General features: G+C 50.4%; 2 protein-coding genes across 3 annotated transcripts in view; one reads left to right on the top strand and one right to left on the bottom strand.

Annotated features, from left to right (window-relative positions):
- Positions 1-3,762, bottom strand: part of rrp9 (ribosomal RNA processing 9, U3 small nucleolar RNA binding protein) — a 35,327-nt gene extending 31,565 nt beyond the window's left edge. For both annotated transcript variants that reach the window (XM_048547502.2, XM_048547501.2), the window contains exon 1: positions 3,616-3,762. In XM_048547502.2, the coding sequence (XP_048403459.1) occupies positions 3,616-3,690 (75 nt within the window). In that variant the 5' untranslated portion in view covers positions 3,691-3,762. The remainder of the gene's footprint in view (positions 1-3,615) is intronic.
- Positions 3,763-7,304: 3,542 nt separating this feature from the next.
- The window catches only part of parp3 (poly (ADP-ribose) polymerase family, member 3), a 41,752-nt gene continuing 31,359 nt past the window's right edge, over positions 7,305-17,697 (top strand). The window contains exons 1-3 of the mRNA XM_048547784.1: positions 7,305-7,454; positions 13,130-13,311; positions 13,464-13,589. Coding sequence (XP_048403741.1) covers positions 13,132-13,311; positions 13,464-13,589 — 306 coding nt within the window. The 5' untranslated portion in view covers positions 7,305-7,454; positions 13,130-13,131. The remainder of the gene's footprint in view (positions 7,455-13,129; positions 13,312-13,463; positions 13,590-17,697) is intronic.

The raw sequence follows: 17,697 nt of genomic DNA, 5'->3' as shown, positions 1-17,697 counted from the left end.
AGATTAACATGGAAATAAGTCCCACAATAAATACTACTGAATCGTGAATGGCACTGCTCAACTTTTTAACTGGAGACTGAAGTTGCTGAGACCAATTAGGGAGAGTATTTTCCATTCCTATTGAACAGAGAACACAGTGCCAGCAAGTTGTTCAAGAATGAAAAGTCCCAGATAAGGGGCAATTACCCAAATACAGCAACTGCTGCGAAATTCAGAACAAGTCTCTCTGATAAACAGAATCCTTCTTTTCCAAAATTAGACAGCACTTTCCACAATCTCCCAAACTACAGTGCTCTACAGACAACATCTTCTCAGACAGTCCACCAGGACCAAGGATGATTTTCTTGCCAAGTTGTGTCCTGAGATCACTGGGTAATTCAGTGCTGGGTCTGGACAGTTTGCCAGAGGTGGCGTCTCAGGAGTGGGATGTATGGGTTGCCTCAGGCGCCTTCCAATATTTGTACTCAGTCTCCACCTGGCACCTGTGCAGTTACTCCCCCTGTGGTGTGGGCAGTCTTGGGCATCAGGCTTCCACGAATCAGTGGGGCCATTGCATTTTTATTTCAGGGAGTCTTTGAGAAAGTCCAGTGAACCATTTCCACCGCCCTCCTGTTGTTCAGTTACCGTGACAAAGCTCAGAGCACAGACTTCATTGCAAGAATCTTGTGTCAGGCATGTGGATGAGCTGGCTCTACACAGCGCCAACTGACTGACCATAAGCAGAGTCTTGATACTGGGGATACTAGCCTGTGGGACGACACTGAAAACAGACTGTCTGTCCTGCCAGGGCATTTGCAGGACATTGTGCAGCCATTGGTGGTGATATTTCCCTAAGGATTTGCTGTACATTGTCCGTGACACTGCCACATACAGGAGGCAGAGAACACTGCTGCCATGTAGACCATGATCATGTGCTTGGTTTAAGGTCTTTGTCAAACATCCTGTTCCCCAGACAGATGAAGGCTGTGTCAGACACTGTGTTGAAATTCATCAATGTCAGCCGTTGCTGAGAGGAGGCTTGCAATGAATGAGAACTGATCCACTTTGTCTCGTGTCTTGCTGTGTATCGTGACTGCCAAGGAACAGTGCTGTACACCGTGAGCAGGCTGGTAGGCCAAACATCTGGAAGAGAAAACTCCAAGGCCCATTCATGCTCATGTTTCAGTGGATGTACTGATGATGTTTTGGAGCTCCCGCAGAGTGAATACACACACATGGGTGTCACTTGGTAGCCCACAGCTCAGCAACAGTGTCGTCTTGGATCTGGTCCGAGGGCAACACCATTTTCTGCTTGTCCTGTAGTGAAGTTTCATTGTGATGGGAAGCCTCATCAATACGTTCAGGGTTGCAGTGGGGAAGAGCATTTGTGTAATGAGACAAGCTTGCTCAGTCCTCAGTAGTAAGTGCAACAGATCTCTGCAGGTGTGTTAGTGAGGATCACAGCTACTGAATGACCATGTCAACTCATGTCAGGCTGGGACTGTGTTGATATGGTAATGGCTGACATGCAGTAGGATGTGGTGAAAGGCTTCACATCAAGAAGATTCACAAAGTGCTCCTTCCAGGGAACATTAACTGCCTCTGTGTACTTGATATGCAGCATGTTGTTCATAGCTCACAGTGGGGCAGTTCCTTGGGTGTTTGGGCCATGAAAGGGTTTGACTGCATTGAGGAATTCACACATATCATGGTTGTAAGGCGAGTTTCAGGGGTTCCTAAATCTTTTTCCATCCACCATGTGTTTTTTTAAAGTTTACAGTCTTTTTGTAATTGGACCTCAGCATCCATTTGCTGCTTTCCTTCCCTGGTACTCCGAGTTGTGATTCAGTACTCCCTGATCTCTTGATCATTCGCATCAAACCAGCCTTCATGGCAGAGAGGTAGGCAAAGGACAAGTTCAGCTAAGCAGATGAGGGTGTCAGTGGAGGGGAGAGAGACCTTGTCTCTTCTCAAGAACTGTTTCTGATTAATTTAAGGGCAGACCACTGAACACCTCTAAGTTGTTAACAGAGTAGTTTTTTTTGTGTATTTAGTCCTGGAGTCCACTGACATTGAACTTCTCTCAGTGCTTCTGCTGATGCTAGCATTTCTTGGGCAAGGCTGATCCAGCAGTCAGTTCTTGCCATGTTACAGGCATTAAGGACCTCCTGTAGTCCTCACAAGGCAGTGAGGCAGTCAAGGAGGTGACAACACCCAGGGTGAGTGTGTTGCTATGAGCTCCTGCATTTCTCTGACAAAATAAACTGCTTGGTATGACCAGACCATGTGCTGGGCTTTTCAATAGGAGGAGCCACTCTATTATTGCTTGCCCTTCCTTGTTAGTCTCACCTCTCCAACTCTGGCATTGAAATCTTCAGGGAGAATTAGCTCGATTTTCCATGAGACACTAAATAGTGAATCATCAAGGCTGGAGTAGAATTCCTTTTTCACCACTTATTTCTAGGGTTACACATCGATACCTGTGGCACACTTCTTCTAGATTAATTTGTTTTTTTAAAACGACAAACCCAATCCCATGGTGCTAGTGTTCGTCTTCTGGCTTACCTCTTCTGGAAAGCGTAATATCACCCTGTAATTTACCTCCAGGGCTGCTCTCAAGGATCCTGATGTTCCAGGTCCTGAACTGCACTTTGAGGTGGTGGGAAGAGGCTGGTTTATGGGCAGTTTTTAATGTGGAGGTGGAAGGATGTAACATAACAGGGAACACACTGTCGTGGTGGAGCAAGATCTTCGTCCAATACAAAAACTGGACACATGATGCTGCCTCTAAGCTCCCCATCCCACATCACCTTTCCTGGAGAGACTGCAGATCTGCAACTCTGGCATCAAAGCTGAAGCAGAAGGGGTCCTCCACACTAGCACAGCCAACAAATACTTTTGAAACGGGTCACTGCTGGTTGAATACACCAGCACAGCAACCAGGAAGCACACAGCAACATCCCAAAAACTGCAAGGTTCTCATGAGTAGACACTGAGCTCCAGTTCAGTTGCAGGAAAAACACTGCAGGTCTATGGATAACGTGTAAGTTTTTGAAGACTTAGATCTGAGGCTGGAACCTCCCTGCAACCCAACCGAGAACCCAGCTTGAACACAGACTTAAAAATATTTGGGGGTTGAGTGGGGACTCTGACCCACACAGCAAGGGGGCACTGATTTGGGGGGGGGGGGGGCGGTGGTAGTGGCGGGAAGGAGCAGACTGACCCACACACATCAGGAGGAGCGGGGGGGGGGGGGGGTTGGTGGTGGTGGTGGGGAGAGGGGAACAGACTGACCCACACAGAGCAGAGGAAGAGGGTGGGTGATGGTGGTGGGGACAGACTGACCCACACACAGTGGGGGGGAACAGAGAAAGAGTGAGGGGACAGACTGACCCACACACAGTGGGGGGGAAGAGAGAAAGAGTGAGGGGACAGACTGACCCACACAGAGCAGGGGAAGAGGGTGGGTGATGGTGGTGGGGGCAGACTGACCCACACAGGGCAGGGGGAGGGGGAGGGGGGGTTGGTCGTGGTTGGGTGGGGGGAAAGAGGGGACAGACTGACCCAGGCCGGGGCTGGGTGTCCCTCTGCATCTCCTGTACCCGGAACGTCTTCCACCCCTTCCCGCCGCCTCACCTTCCTCTTACGGCCCCTGTCCTCTCCCGCAGCCGCCCTCTTCTTGCGGATGAAGAATGATCCTGTCGCCGCCATTCGGGCCCTCACCAATCCGCATGGCAACCCAGGCCGGGCCTCGGACGGCCCACAACCTCAACACCAATCAGAGATCCGATTACTGACCCCGCCCACCACCCGTCTACCAATCATCACTCAATGTATGTCCCGCCCACTATACCAACACCAATCAGAATACAGATCTCTTTCCCGCCCACTTCCCTCCGCCAATCAGAGCGACGTACCCTGTGTCCACCGCGTGTTTTCCCCGGCGGATGTTGGTGTTCGGCAAGTTTTGGTGCCACTGGAGAGTAACAGTGAGGATAATGGTTCCGGTTTCTGAATCAAATTTCTCTCTGCTACCACATCTGCTGAGTTTCTCCAAAATATAGTTTCACATGTAATAATAAACAAAAATCAGATTCACTAATGCCTTTTAAGGGAAAGAAATCTACCATGCTTAGAAAGGCTGGTCTCCCTGTGACTCCCAGATCCAGAAGTCAAAGTTTAATGGTTTACTGTCTCAATTAAAAGATGCCATGTTGACCGTGCCACAATCCCACAGTACAGAATGTCAGCCTAGTACTCAAATCCCCATCTGCAACTTGTACCTTCTGACCCCAAGGTTACTGACTTTCTCTAGTATCTGGTCCAATTATGTAGTGATAATGGGAACTGCAGATGCTGGAGAATTCCAAGATAATAAAATGTGAGGCTGGATGAACACAGCAGGCCAAGCAGCATCTCAGGAGCACAAAAGCTGACGTTTCGGGCCTAGACCCTTCATCAGAGAGGGGGATGGGTGAGGGAACTGGAATAAATAGGGAGAGAGGGGGAGGCGGACCGAAGATGGAGAGAAAAGAAGATAGGTGGAGAGGAGAGTCTCCCCTTCCCCCACCGCATCCCAAAACCAGCCCAGTTCGTCCCCTCCCCCCACTGCACCACTCAACCAGCCCAGCTCTTCCCCTCCACGCACTGTATCCCAAAACCAGTTCAACCTGTCTCTGCCTCCCTAACCTGTTCTTCCTCTCACCCATTCGTTCCTCCCACCCCAAGCCGCACCTCCATCTCCTACCTACTAACCTCATCCCACCTCCTTGACCTGTCCCCTCCCTACCTCCCCACCTATGCTCTCCTCTCCACCTATCTTCTTTTCTCTCCATCTTTGGTCCACCTCCCCCTCTCTCCCTATTTATTCCAGTTCCTTCACCCCATCCCCCTCTCTGATGAAGGGTCTAGGCCTGAAACGTCAGCTTTTGTGCTCCTGAGATGCTGCTGGGCCTGCTGTGTTCATCCAGCCTCACATTTTATTATCTTGGTCCAATTATGCCTTAACTTTAAAACTCTTGTTCAAATCCCTGCATGGCTTCACCACCAACTACCCCTCCCCCAAACCCTGATCTCTATATCCTCTCCTGACCAACCTCTGTGGTTTCTAAGCTCCTTCGTTTCTGATTCCATGCACATCCCTGGGCTCTATGCTCTGGATTTCTCTCCCTAACCTCTTCTCTCTACTCTTTTAAGATGCTCCTTCAAATCCATCTCTTGATGCAAGCTTTTGGTAATTTTTTTCTAATGCTCATAATGTGGCTTTGTGAAAAGTGTCACTGTTGACAGTGTAATTGGGTCTATTTGTTCTAGAGTCATAACAGCATGGAAGCAGGCCCTTTGGCCCAACACAACCATGCTGACCAGATTTCCTAAACTGAACTAGTCCCATTTGCCTGCATTTGGCCCAGATCCTTTGAAACCTTTCCTGTTCATGTGCCTGTCCAAATGTCTTTTAAATGTTGTAATTTTACCCACGTCTGTCACTTCCACTGGCAGTTCATTCTGTACATGCACGACCCTCTGTGTGAAAAAGTTGACCCTCAGGTCACTTTTGAACTTTCCCCCTCTCCCCTTAAACCTTGTTTTGCACTCCCCTACCCTTGGGAAAAGACGTTGACCATTCACCCTGTCTATGCCCCTCTATAAGGTCACTTTAGATGTTCGCCAAGATGTCCGTGGTTGTTCTCTTCTGTGACCTGACCAACATCAATCAGTTGTGAGCACATCATGAAAGATTATCCAGCCATTGACTCACTGATTATTGTTTTGTGGGGCCTTGCTGAGCGAAAATGGCTTTTTATATGTCAACATGCCCTTAAAAAGGGTGCTGCCAGACCTATTGAGCTTTTCCAGCAACTTCATTTTCGTTTCTGATTTACAGCGTCCGCAGTTCTTTCAGTTTTAATTTAGCCCTTAAAAAAAGGTAAAGTTGAGTGCGAAGCACTGTGATGTTCCCTAAGATTTCGAAAGGTGCTGCGGGGGTGCAGGTTCTCTCCATTCCTAGTCGATCACATGGGTCTGAATGTGACGCAGAAGCACACGTTTTATTCTGCTGTTCCTCTCATGAGTGCCCAAGTCTGTTGCCACGGTGACAGGAGCTCCAGCAGCAGGCTGTAAAAAAATACAGCAGCACAGGCACCACGTGTAGAGCAACAGGACAGAGTCATGAGATGTTCTGGGTGTAAAGTTCTCCCTCAAGGGCTCGGTGATTTTATCAGTTTGCAATTGGACAGGCTTATCTGGTTCCCTGATAACAAAGTGTGGAGCTGGATGAACACAGCAGGCCAAGCAGCATCTTAGGAGCACAAAAGCTGACGTTTCGGGCCTAGACCCTTCATCAGAAAAAGCTTTATCTGGCTCCCTGTCTTTATTTTAAGAGGTGGTCTTTTGTGGAGGATGAGTCATCAGCCTCTCATGTTTCATGTTTCACAATGAGTGGATGGGTTTTCAGTGCCTTGTTTAAACTGCTCGCTACATTGAGGTAAACACAGAGCTGCCAGAATGTGACAAGGGCTGCCCCGGGCAGTGACAACAGGGAACATTGAAACCAGGAGCAGGAGTAGGCCATCTGAGTCTGCAACACACTACTACGCAATCCCCCCCCCACTTAACACCCTGTTCCTGCTTTCTCCCTATTCGCCTTGATTCCTTTAATACCCAACAATGCGTCAGACTCTGGTTGAGGAGAATTGTCAGTCTCAAGCAGAGTTTGCAATCCAAATGGGCAAGGCAGCCGCAAGTAGCAGGAGAGGAGTTAGTCATTCCTCACATCAAACCAAGCACCCTACAGCCTGGAGGGCTCAACATTGAGTTCTCCAATTTCAAATAACCTCCTGGCCCATCCCCAACTTTGCCTTTCAGCCCCACTTCCTCCCATCCCTTCCAACCTCTGATCCTTTCTTCCAGCCACAATTGGATTCATCCCTCCTATCGATCAACCAGGTCACACCTACCACCAGTGTCCAACTATCACCACTATTCTCCCTCCATCCCTTCCCCCCACCCTTCTTTATCTGCGCCCCCCCACCCCCACATCCTGCCCTGAAGGACGGTTATACCCGAAACGTTGACAGTTCCTTTCCTCCAGATGTTGCCTGGCTTGCTGTGTTCTTCCAGCCTTCCGTCTGTCTACCCTGGGTCCCAGCGACTGCAGTATTTTTTGTATCTAAAGGTGAATCTCACAGCACGTTTCTCCCCGCATCCAGGAATGATCCTGCAGAATTCCTGGGAATAGAGCTGAGCTGACCCAGGCTGCGGCTGGAGGAAGGTTTGGAGAGGGTTAAGTGGGCTGTCAGGGAGGAAGCTCTCTCCATTCCTGATTGGAAAGGCGTTTGCTGTGGGTGAGGCCACTTCCTTTAGCTGCTGATTCCTGTCTTTCGCACAGTCTCTTCTTCTTCTTTTTCTTCAGCACAAACTTCGAGGAGTTCTCGCAGCTTTCAGCCAAGGCAGCGTCCCAGGACCTGACCACTTCAGTAAGTACGGGACTGGGCTTTTTGGGATGTGATCGTTTATGGCTGTGCCAGTACTGCTTCCCCATTCGGAGTTACTGCTGATTTAAGTGGGTAGCTGAGGACGTTAGACAGCAGGTCATTAACCCTGTCAGGATTGGTTATAGGCCACTGCTGATAAAAACAAGTTTTCCCTCTCTGAAGAATACTAGTGAGCCAATTGAAAAGAAAGGCTAGCATTTATATCAAACCTTTAATTTGCAGGTGGAGGTCCCAAGGTGGATTTTAACTGCAGGGCAGTGAACTGTTCTTGGTTTAAATTACACTTGTGGCAGCTTCCTGATTATTCTTCCTGCTGCCAACTTTGTATTTTTTTAAAATTGAATTTCAGTTCTTCACTGATGGTGATGGGGTTTGAAGTGTTTTGGATGAGCAGATTAAGCCCGTTTGATTGAGGTCTCTGAGCATAAAGTGCTGTCCCCACGTCAGAGACCATTCCTGAGCCCTCAGTCTCTCAACGGTTGAGCTCTGGGTTCATCTAGCCATCCCAATCCCTCCAATCTCCTCTGTCCCCACAACTCTGCACACCTCTAATTCCAGCCTCTTGGAAATCTCTGACTTTAATCTCTGCACCATTAACAGGCTGTGTTCAAACACTCTAAGCTCAGGATTACCCTCCCTCCCACTGTCTGCCTATCCATCCTGTGATCCCTCTGTGTAGCTGCGGCTCAGTTGGTTCTATTCAGGTGTCGGAGCCTCAGAGCTCGAGGTTTAAATCCCACTGCAGACCCTGACCACCAAAGGCAAGGCTGACCTACTAGGACAGTACTGAGGGAGCACCACACTGTCAGCAAGACAGTATTGAGGGAGCGCCGCACTGTTAGCCAGACAGTACTGAGGGAGCGCCGCGCTGTCAGCTGGACAGTACTGAGGGAGCGCCACACTGTCAGCAAGACAGAACTGAGGGAGCGCCGCACTGTCAGCAGGACAGTACTGAGGGAGCGCCGCACTGTCAGCAGGACAGTACTGAGGGAGCGCCACACTGTCAGCAGGACAGTACTGAGGGAGCGCCACACAGTCAGCAAGACAGAACTGAGGGAGTACCACACTGTTGGCTGGACAGTACTGAGGGAGCGCCACACTGTCAGCAAGACAGTGCTGAGGGAGTGCCGCACTGTCAGCAGGACAGTACTGAGGGAGCACCGCACTGTCGGCAGGACAGCACTGAGGGAGCGCCACACTGTCAGCAGGACAGCACTGAGGGAGCGCCACACTGTCAGCAGGACAGCACTGAGGAAGCGTCACACTATCAGCAGGACAGAACTGAGGGAGCGCCACACTGTCAGCAGGACAGCACTGAGGGAGCGCCACACTGTCAGCAGGACAGAACTGAGGGTTGCGCCGCACTGTCAGCAGGACAGAACTGAGGGAGCGCCGCACTGTCAGCAGGACAGTACTGAGGGAGCGCTGCACTGTCGGCAGGACAGAACTGAGGGAGTATCACACTGTCGGCTGGACAGTACTGAGGGAGCGCCACACTGTCAGCAAGACAGAACTGAGGGAGCGCCACACTGTCAGCAGGACAGCACTGAGGGAGCGCCACACTGTCAGCAGGACAGAACTGAGGGAGCGCCGCACTGTCAGCAGGACAGTACTGAGGGAGCGCCGCACTGTCAGCAGGACAGAACTGAGGGAGTGCCGCACTGTCAGCAGGACAGTACTGAGGGAGTGCCACACCGTCGGCAGGACAGTGCTGAGGGAGTGCCGCACTGTCAGCAGGACAGTACTGAGGGAGCGCCACATTGCATTGCTGCACTGTTGCTGAAGTGCTGAAGGAGTGGGCACTGTCGGGGAGTCAGTGTGGAGGGAGTGCAGCACTGTCAGAGGGTGAGTACTGAGGGACTGCTGCACTGTCGGAGGGTCAGTGCGGAGGGAGTGCCATACTATCGGAGGGTCAGTGCTAAGGGGACGCTGCACTGTCGGAGGGTCAGTGCTGAGAGACTGCAGCACTGTCAGAGGGTGAGTACTGAGAGACTGCTGCACTGTTGGTGGTCAGTGCTAAGGGAGCGCTGAATTGTTGGAGGGTCAGTGCTGAGGGAGCACCATACTATCGGAGGGTCAGTGCTGAGGGAGCGCAGCACTGTTGGGGGATCAGTGCTGAGGGGGTGGGCACTGTCAGTGGGTGAGTACTGAGGGAGCGCTGCACTGTCGGAGGGTCAGCACTGAGGGAGCACCATACTATCGGAAGGTCAGTGCTGATGGAGCGCAGCACTGTCGGAGGGTCAGTGCTGAGGGAGCACCATACTATCAGAGGGTCAGTGCTGAGGGAGCGCTGCACTGTCGGGGCATCAGTACTGAGGGCCTGCCGCACTGTTGGAGGGTCAGGGCTGCACTGTCGGAGGGTCAGTGCTGAGGGAGTGGGCACTATCAGACAGTCAGTGCTGAGGGAGCGCCATACTATCGGAGGGTCAGTGCTGATGAAGTGCTGCACTGTCCAAGCTACTGCCTTTTGGCTGCGATATTAAAATGAGGCCTCAGATGCCCTCTCAGCTGGATTTAAAGAAAGAGTTAAACTCAGGTCCTTTAGAATATTGCAAAATTGGGAAAGGCTCTAAAAGAGCAATGTATTCATTCTAGGCTTCCATTGCCATGTTTTTGCAACAACACAATAACAGATATTTTGATCAGTCACTGTTGTTTAGAGAACATGTTTTTCATTTATTAAAAGCTGTTTATCTGTTGAGTTAAACCTGAGCATTTATTTCTCCTCCATTTTTCAGGAACTGCCCTCTTCCTCCCTTTCTCTGTGATTGGCTGACTGGTGCTCACAACTCTAGCTGTGATTGGTTCCAGTGCCTGTATTCCTGGCTGTGATTGGTCTTGGTACCTATAATCCTTAGCCATGATTGGTTCCCGATGCCCACAGGCCTGGCTGTGATTGGATCCCAGTGTCCACAATCCTGGCTGATTCTGGATCCCAGTGCCCACAATCCTGGCTGTGACTGAATCCCAGTGTCCACAATCTTGGCTGTGATTGGATCCCAGTGCTCACAATCCTGACTGTGGTTGGATCCCAGTGCCCACAATCCTGACTGGGATTGGGTCCCACTGCCCACATGCTTGACTATGATTTGTTCCCAGACCTCACTGTTTTGGCTGTGATTGGCTGATTGCTTGTTGATCCAGGATGCAAACAGGAAATGCTGGGAAAATGCAGCAGATGGGGTAGCATTTGTGGAGAGAAAGTAGAGTTTCCGTTTCAGGTTGAGAGACTTGATTTTTGGGGGTAAAAACTGTGCATGTTGTAAATCAGGAACCAAAGCATTATTTTGAAACAAAAAACAAAAGTTGCTGGAAATGTTCAGCAGGTCTGGCAACATCTGTGGAGGAGAAAACAGAATTAATGTTTAGGGTCCGGTGACCCTTCCTCAGAATTGATGGTGGCTAGGAAAATGTCAGTTTGTATGTAGAAAATAGGGAGGTGTTTGGGGTAGGGAGTAAATGATAGGACGGGGCCCAAAGAGAGAGAGAAGAGAGATTTGGACAAAGGAGTTGCTAACGATCAGCCTGTGGGGGTGAATAATTGTTGGTGGGGACTGTTAGCGACTAATAACAGGTAGTGTGTAAGGGCAGACTGTGTGGTAACAAGGTCTGGTGTGTGAGTTGGGAGGCTGAGACATGGGAGAGTTTAGGCCCTAAAATTATTGAGCTCAATATTGAGTCTGGAGGGCTGCTGGGTCCCCAAGCGGAAAATGATGTGCTGTTCCTCGAGCTTGCATTGAGCTTCATTAGAACACTGCAGCAAGCCAGAGACAGAAATGTTGGCCAGGGAGCAGGGTGGTGTGTTTAAAGCGGCAGGCAACAGGTGATTCAGGGTCTTTTTTGCGAGCAGAGCGTAGGTATTATGGTCTCTAAGTCTATGTTTCATTTGCCCAATGTAGAGGAGACCACATTGTGAGCAGTAAATGCAGCGGACTAGATTCTGGAAAGTGCAGGTGTAATGTTTGGGTCTTTGTATAGTGAGGGGGGAGGAGTTAAATGGGCAGGTGTTGCACCTTCGCCGGCTACAGGGGAAGGTGCCGTAGGCTTGTGGAGAGGTGTTGGGGGTGAAGGAAGTGTGGACCAGGGTGTCCTGGAGGAAACGGTCCCTCCGTAAGGCAGACAAGGGAGGGGAGGGGAGGGGAATATGTGTCTGGTGGTAGCATCTCCCTGGAGGTGGCGGAAATGGCATCTGGTGATCTTCTGAATGTGGATGCTGGTGGGATGGTAGATGAGGATAAGGGGAACCCTATTGCTGTTGCGGGAGGGAAGAGAAGGAGTGAGGGCAGCGTGGGGGAAATGGGTCAGACCTGAATGAGGGCCCTGTCGACAATGGAGCTGGGAAATCCTCAGTTGAGGAAGAAGGTGGACATTTCTGAGACTCCTTTGTCAAATTTGGCCTCATCTGGACATATGTGACGGAGACGGAGGAACTGAGAAAATGGGATGGAGTCTTTACATGAAGTGGGGGGGGGGGTGTGAGGATGTATCATCCAGGTAGCTGTGGGAGTTGGTGGGTTTAGAATAGATATTAGTGGCCAGGCTATCCCCAGAAATAGAAACTGAAATATCGAGGAAGGGAAGGGAGGAGCCAGAGATAGACCAGGTGACAGTGAGGGCAGGGTGGAAATTGGAGGTGAAATTGATGAAGTTTTCCAATTCCAGACGAGAGAGGGAAGCAGCACCGATGATATCATCGATGTATCAGATAAAGAGTTGTGGGTGGGAGCTGGAATAGGACTGGAACAAGGAATGTGCCTCGTATCCCACAAAGAGACAGGCATAACTAGGGCCCGTGCGGATACCCATGGCAAGCCCTCTTACCTGAAGAAAATGAGGGGAGTTGAAAGAAGTTGTTGAGGGTGCAGACAAGCTCAGCCAAGCGGAGGAAGGTGGTGGTGGGTGGGGATGGTTTAGTTCTTTGCTCCAGGAAGAAACGGAGAGCCCTAAGACCCTCCTGATGGGGAATGGAGGTGTAAAGGGATTGCACATCCGTGGTAAAGTGGAGGTGGCTGGAGCCAGTAAACTGGAAGCTTTGAAACTGGTGTAAGGCGTCAGCTGAATCACAGATGTATGTTGGATCGGGGGGAGAAGGCTGAGTCAGGGTAGGAAGAGATGAGTTCTGTGGGGCATGAGCGGGCTGAAACAATGGGTCCACGTGGACAGTCCTGTTTGTGGATTTTTGGCAGGAGGTAGAATTGAGCTGTGCGGGGTTGGGGGACTGTTAGCTTGGAAGTGGATGGGAGAGATCACCAGATGAAACGAGATCCGTAACCGTAGTGGATACAATGGCCTGATGTGCCATGGTGGGGTCATGGCCCAGGGGAAGGTGGGAGGAGGTATCTGAGAGCTAGTGCTCAGCCTCTGCAAGGTAGAGGTCAGTACACCAGACGACAACAGCACCACACTTATCGACAAGCTTGATAACAAAGTCAGGGTTAGATCTGAGTGCATGGAGTGCAGTCAGTTTGGAGGGAGATAGGGTGGATTTGAAGAGAGGGGCAGTGAAATTGAGGCGACTGACATCACGTCGACAGTTCTCAGTGAACAGATCTCTGCTTCTGAGTGTTGAGGAGAGCCGCATATCTTTCTCCCCGTCCCTCGCCCAAGCTCCTCCTTTTCCCCCGCTGCCTTTAACTGTCCGGTTTCCCGTTTTCCAGACATGCCCCCAAAGAGGAAGTCGGCTGCCACCAAATCAAATTCCAAGCAGAGGAAGGTCAAAGTTGAGCCGGAGGAAGATAACGTCAAGTCCGCTGTTGAAGCTCTAAAAGCTGCTCCGAGTGTCAAGGCTAAAGCTAAGATAGACGAGCACTGTCCTCTGAGCACTGACACGTCGGCTAAGGTAGGTGTGATATCCTGCCAGGTCCACCCCGTATTATCCACCTCGCCTGTCTCTCAAACCCAGTTAAGGACGGACACAGTCCTTTGCCATATGTAGCACAGCAGTAAGGGCTTTCCTACTACATAGATCCTAACGTCCACTTTCTGCTCCAGATTCATGAGGACTACGACTGCATGTTGAACCAAACCAACATCGGAAACAATAACAACAAGTTCTACATCATCCAGCTGATCGAACTCAATGGCTCATACTACTGTTGGAACCGCTGGGGTCGAGTGGTAAGTAGCTTTGGCGCCGAATCCTTCACCCATCTGTGAACCCACCTCCCCTGAATCCAGTCCAGAGGTGCACCGGGTACAGAGGGACTCTCCAGCAAGGAGAGGTTGAGAAGGTGGGGCCTGTACGTGTACCAAATTGGAGTTTAGAAGAATGAGAGGTGTCCTTGTTGAAATAACGCAAGGTTCTTGGGAGAAATAATGGGGTAGATGGGGAGAGGTTGTGTCCCCCTTTGTGGGAGAGTCCCGGAACAGAGGGCACCACCTCAGACAGAGGTGAGGGACATCTTCTGTAAGAGGGGAAATGAATCTGTGGAATTCTTTACTGCAGACAGCTAGGTTGCTGAGTATATTCAGGCTGAGGTCCTTTTTCAAATAAAGGGCATTCAGAGTCACGGGGAAAAGGCACAGAAGTAGAATTGAGGATTATCTGAACACTCCAGCTCGAAGGAGTTCCCACCTTCCGGTTAAGGGCGGCACGGTGGCACAGTGGTTGGCACTGCTGCCACACAGCGTCAGGGACCCGAGTTCAAATCCACCCATGGGCAACTGTCTGTGTGGAGTTTGCACATTCTCCTCATGTCTGCGTGGGTTTCCTCCGGGTGCTCCGGTTTTGTCCCACATTCCAAAGATGTGCAGACTAGGAGGATTGGCCATGTGAAATTGCCCGTAATGTTCAGGGTTGTGTAGATTGGGTGGGTTAAAGGGGGATGGATCTGGGTGGGATGCTCTGAGGGCGAGTGCGGACTTGTTGGGCTGAACTGTTTTCACACTGTAGGGATTCTATTGATAATCCTCGTTGAATGATGGATATGCCTCGAGGTCTGTCAAACTGACTCATCCTCACACTTAAACCCTCTGCTCACATCCTGAGCAGGGAGCAAATGCCTTTCCAATTATGCACCCAGAGAAGGGTCTGGGATGGGTGACAGGGTGACGGAGCAGGGGCTGGGCCAGTGCTGGTGGGGGAGAGGCAGGGGTGTGTAGTTAAATGGAGTGCTAGAGATGTACAGCACGGAAACAGACCCTTAAGTCCAACTCGTTCATGCTGACCAGATATCCTAAATTTATCTACCCCCACTTGCAAGCAATTGGCCGATATCCCTCTAAACACTTCCTGTTCATGTACCCATTCAGGTGCCTTTTAAACATTGTTGTTGTACTCACCTCTACCATTTTCTCTGGCAACTCATTTCATACACGCACCGCCCTCTGCCCCTTGGGTTCCTTTTAAATCTTTCCCCTCTCACCTCAAACCTATACCCTCTATTTTTGGACTTCCCCTACCCTGGAAGACTTTTTGGCTGTTCACTCTATCCATGCCCCTCATGATTTTATAAAACTCTATAAGGTCACCCCTAAGCCTCTGACACTGTAGAGAAAATAGCCACAGCCTATTGAGCCTCTCCCGATAAGCTCAAACCCTCCAACCCTGCAACATCCTTGTAAATCTTTTCTGAACCCTTTCGAGTTTCACAACATCCTTCCCATAGCAGGGAGACCAACTATACTGAATGCAGTATTCCAAAAAGGGGTCTGACCAATGTCCTGTACATGACCTCCACACCCGACAGATTCTTGTTACTCATTATCGAGTATAGTACACACACGGTTTACAAAAATATGTTGTTGGTTTTTGTTTTGCCTGATCACACTGTTCCCTTGGAGAATATTGTGGAGAGGATCGGCAGAGTGGTTAACAACCTGACGGGCTGGCGTGGCTGTTTCTTATATCTTCGCACTCTTCCCCGTGTGCAGTAGGGCAGGGGTTTCCAGGATAATAGAAACAGTCTGATGTGAACAACGTATTCCATGCCTAACATTATTCCAGTGCGTCATCCTGCACAGCATAACAGTGTGTGAGTGTGTGTGTGTTGCAGTACCCAGAGGGAAATGAGTATCCCACATCATGTAGAATTCCCAGGTGGAATTTTGCAGCCACTGCTGCCTGGAACTTTCTAGAGTGGCAGACGTGTGGTGCAGCACTGGAAATAGAGCGAAATCCTGAATCCTGATTATTTCAGGACGCTGTGACCCTCCTGCGAATCCCTAGAAATGCTGAGTCTAGGAGCAGCAGTAGGCCATTCAGTCCTTCAAGCCTGCTGCACATCATGGCTGAACATCCAACTCACCATCCTGTTTCCACTTTCCTCCCATATACCTGGAGCCTCAAGAATTGTGTCTAACTCCTTCTTGAAAGCGTTCAATGTGTTGGACTCAACCACTTTCCGTGGGAGCGGATTCCATAGGCTCACCACTCTCTGGATGAGAGCATTTCATCTCATCTCAGTCCTAAATGGCCCACCCAGTATCCTTAAACTGTGACCCCTGGTTCTGGTCTCCAGTCATTGTGTCAGGTTCGTTTTCGGAGACCCTCACGGACTTGCTACAATAACAAGACACTGATCTGTTTAGAAAAACACAAATCCTTTTATTACCTAGCAAGTACAAGCTGTGGAGAATCACTGTACTTAACCCAGCACAGAGTGCAGAGTCTCGCAAGTAATTCTCCCCGAGCAGAGGACTGTCCCCGCTTTTTATACTTTACAGAAGACATGATACAGAAAACAATTTCACAAGTTACAAAAGATATGATTCATGAAACAATTACTACAGCCGACAAAGACAGGATACGAAACAAATATTGCATCAAGAACATAAAAGACCAGGATATTGTATCGATTGCTAGTGAAGTGGCCGCTAATGGCAGGAGGTGATTTCGAGTTGTTGTCTGGGACAGATTCTGATTTCAAGTTGCCAGTGTGTCTGGCTAGAATAAAGTCAGTGCCCTGGCCCCTTTGTCAGCGACAGAAGTTGCATGTTTTAGAGGTTTCACACCTTTACAAGTTTTCACCACCTAACCCTATTTGAAACAGTGATAATGGGAACTGCAGATGCTGGAGAATCCAAGATAATAAAATGTGAGGCTGGATGAACACAGCAGGCCCAGCAGCATCTCAGGAGCACAAAAGCTGACGTTTCAGGCCTAGACCCTTCATCAGAGAGGGGGATGGGGTGAGGGTTCTGGAATAAATAGGGAGAGAGGGGGAGGCGGACCGAAGATGGAGAGAAAAGAAGATAGGTAGGGAGGGGATATGTCAGTCCAGGGAAGACGGACAGGTCAAGGAGGTGCGATGAGGTTGGTAGGTAGGAGATGGAGGTGCTGCTTGGGGTGGGAGGAAGGGATGGGTGAGAGGAAGAACAGGTTAGGGAGGCAGAGACAGGTTGGACTGATTTTGGGATGCAGTGGGTGGAGGGGAAGAGCTGGGCTGGTTGTGTGGTGCAGTGGGGGGAGGGGACCAACTGGGCTGGTTTTGGGATGCGGTGGGGGAAGGGGAGATTTTGAAGCTGGTGAAGTCCACATTGATACCGTTGGGCTGCAGGGTTCCCAAGCGGAATATGAGTTGCTGTTCCTGCAACCTTCGGGTGGCATCATTGTGGCACTGCAGGAGGCCCATGATGGACATGTCATCTAAAGAATGGGAGGGGGAGTGGAAATGGTTGGCGACTGGGAGGTGCAGTTGTTTATTGCGAACTGAGCGGAGGTGTTCTGCAAAGCAGTCCCCAAGCCTCCGCTTGGTTTCCCCAATGTAGAGGAAGCCACACCGGGTACAGTGGATGCAGTATACCACATTGGCAGATGTGCAGGTGAACCTCTGCTTAATGTGGAAAGTCATCTTGGGGCCTGGGATAGGGGTGAGGGATGAGGTGTGGGTGCAAGTGTAGCATTTCCTGCGGTTGCAGGGGAAGGTGCCGGGCGTGGTGGCGTTGGAGGGCAGTGTGGAGCGAACAAGGGAGTCACAGAGAGAGTGGTCTCTCCGGAAAGCAGACAGGGGTGGGGATGGAAAAATGTCTTGGGTGGTGGGGTCGGATTGTAGATGGCGGAAGTGTCGGAGGATGATGTGTTGTATCCGGAGGTTGGTGGGGTGGTGTGTGAGAACGAGGCGGATCATCTTTCGGCGGTTGTGGCGGGGGCGGGGTGTGAGGGATGTGTTGCGGGAAATGCGGGAGGCACGGTCAAGGGCGTTCTCGACCACTGTGGGGGGTAAGTTGCGGTCCTTGAAGAACTTGGACATCTGGGATGTGCGGGAGTGGAATGCCTCATCGTGGG

Source organism: Stegostoma tigrinum, chromosome 11 (assembly GCF_030684315.1).
Source record: "Stegostoma tigrinum isolate sSteTig4 chromosome 11, sSteTig4.hap1, whole genome shotgun sequence".
In the NCBI taxonomy this organism is placed as follows: domain Eukaryota; kingdom Metazoa; phylum Chordata; class Chondrichthyes; order Orectolobiformes; family Stegostomatidae; genus Stegostoma; species Stegostoma tigrinum.
This window is presented reverse-complemented; position numbering and strand designations above follow the sequence as displayed.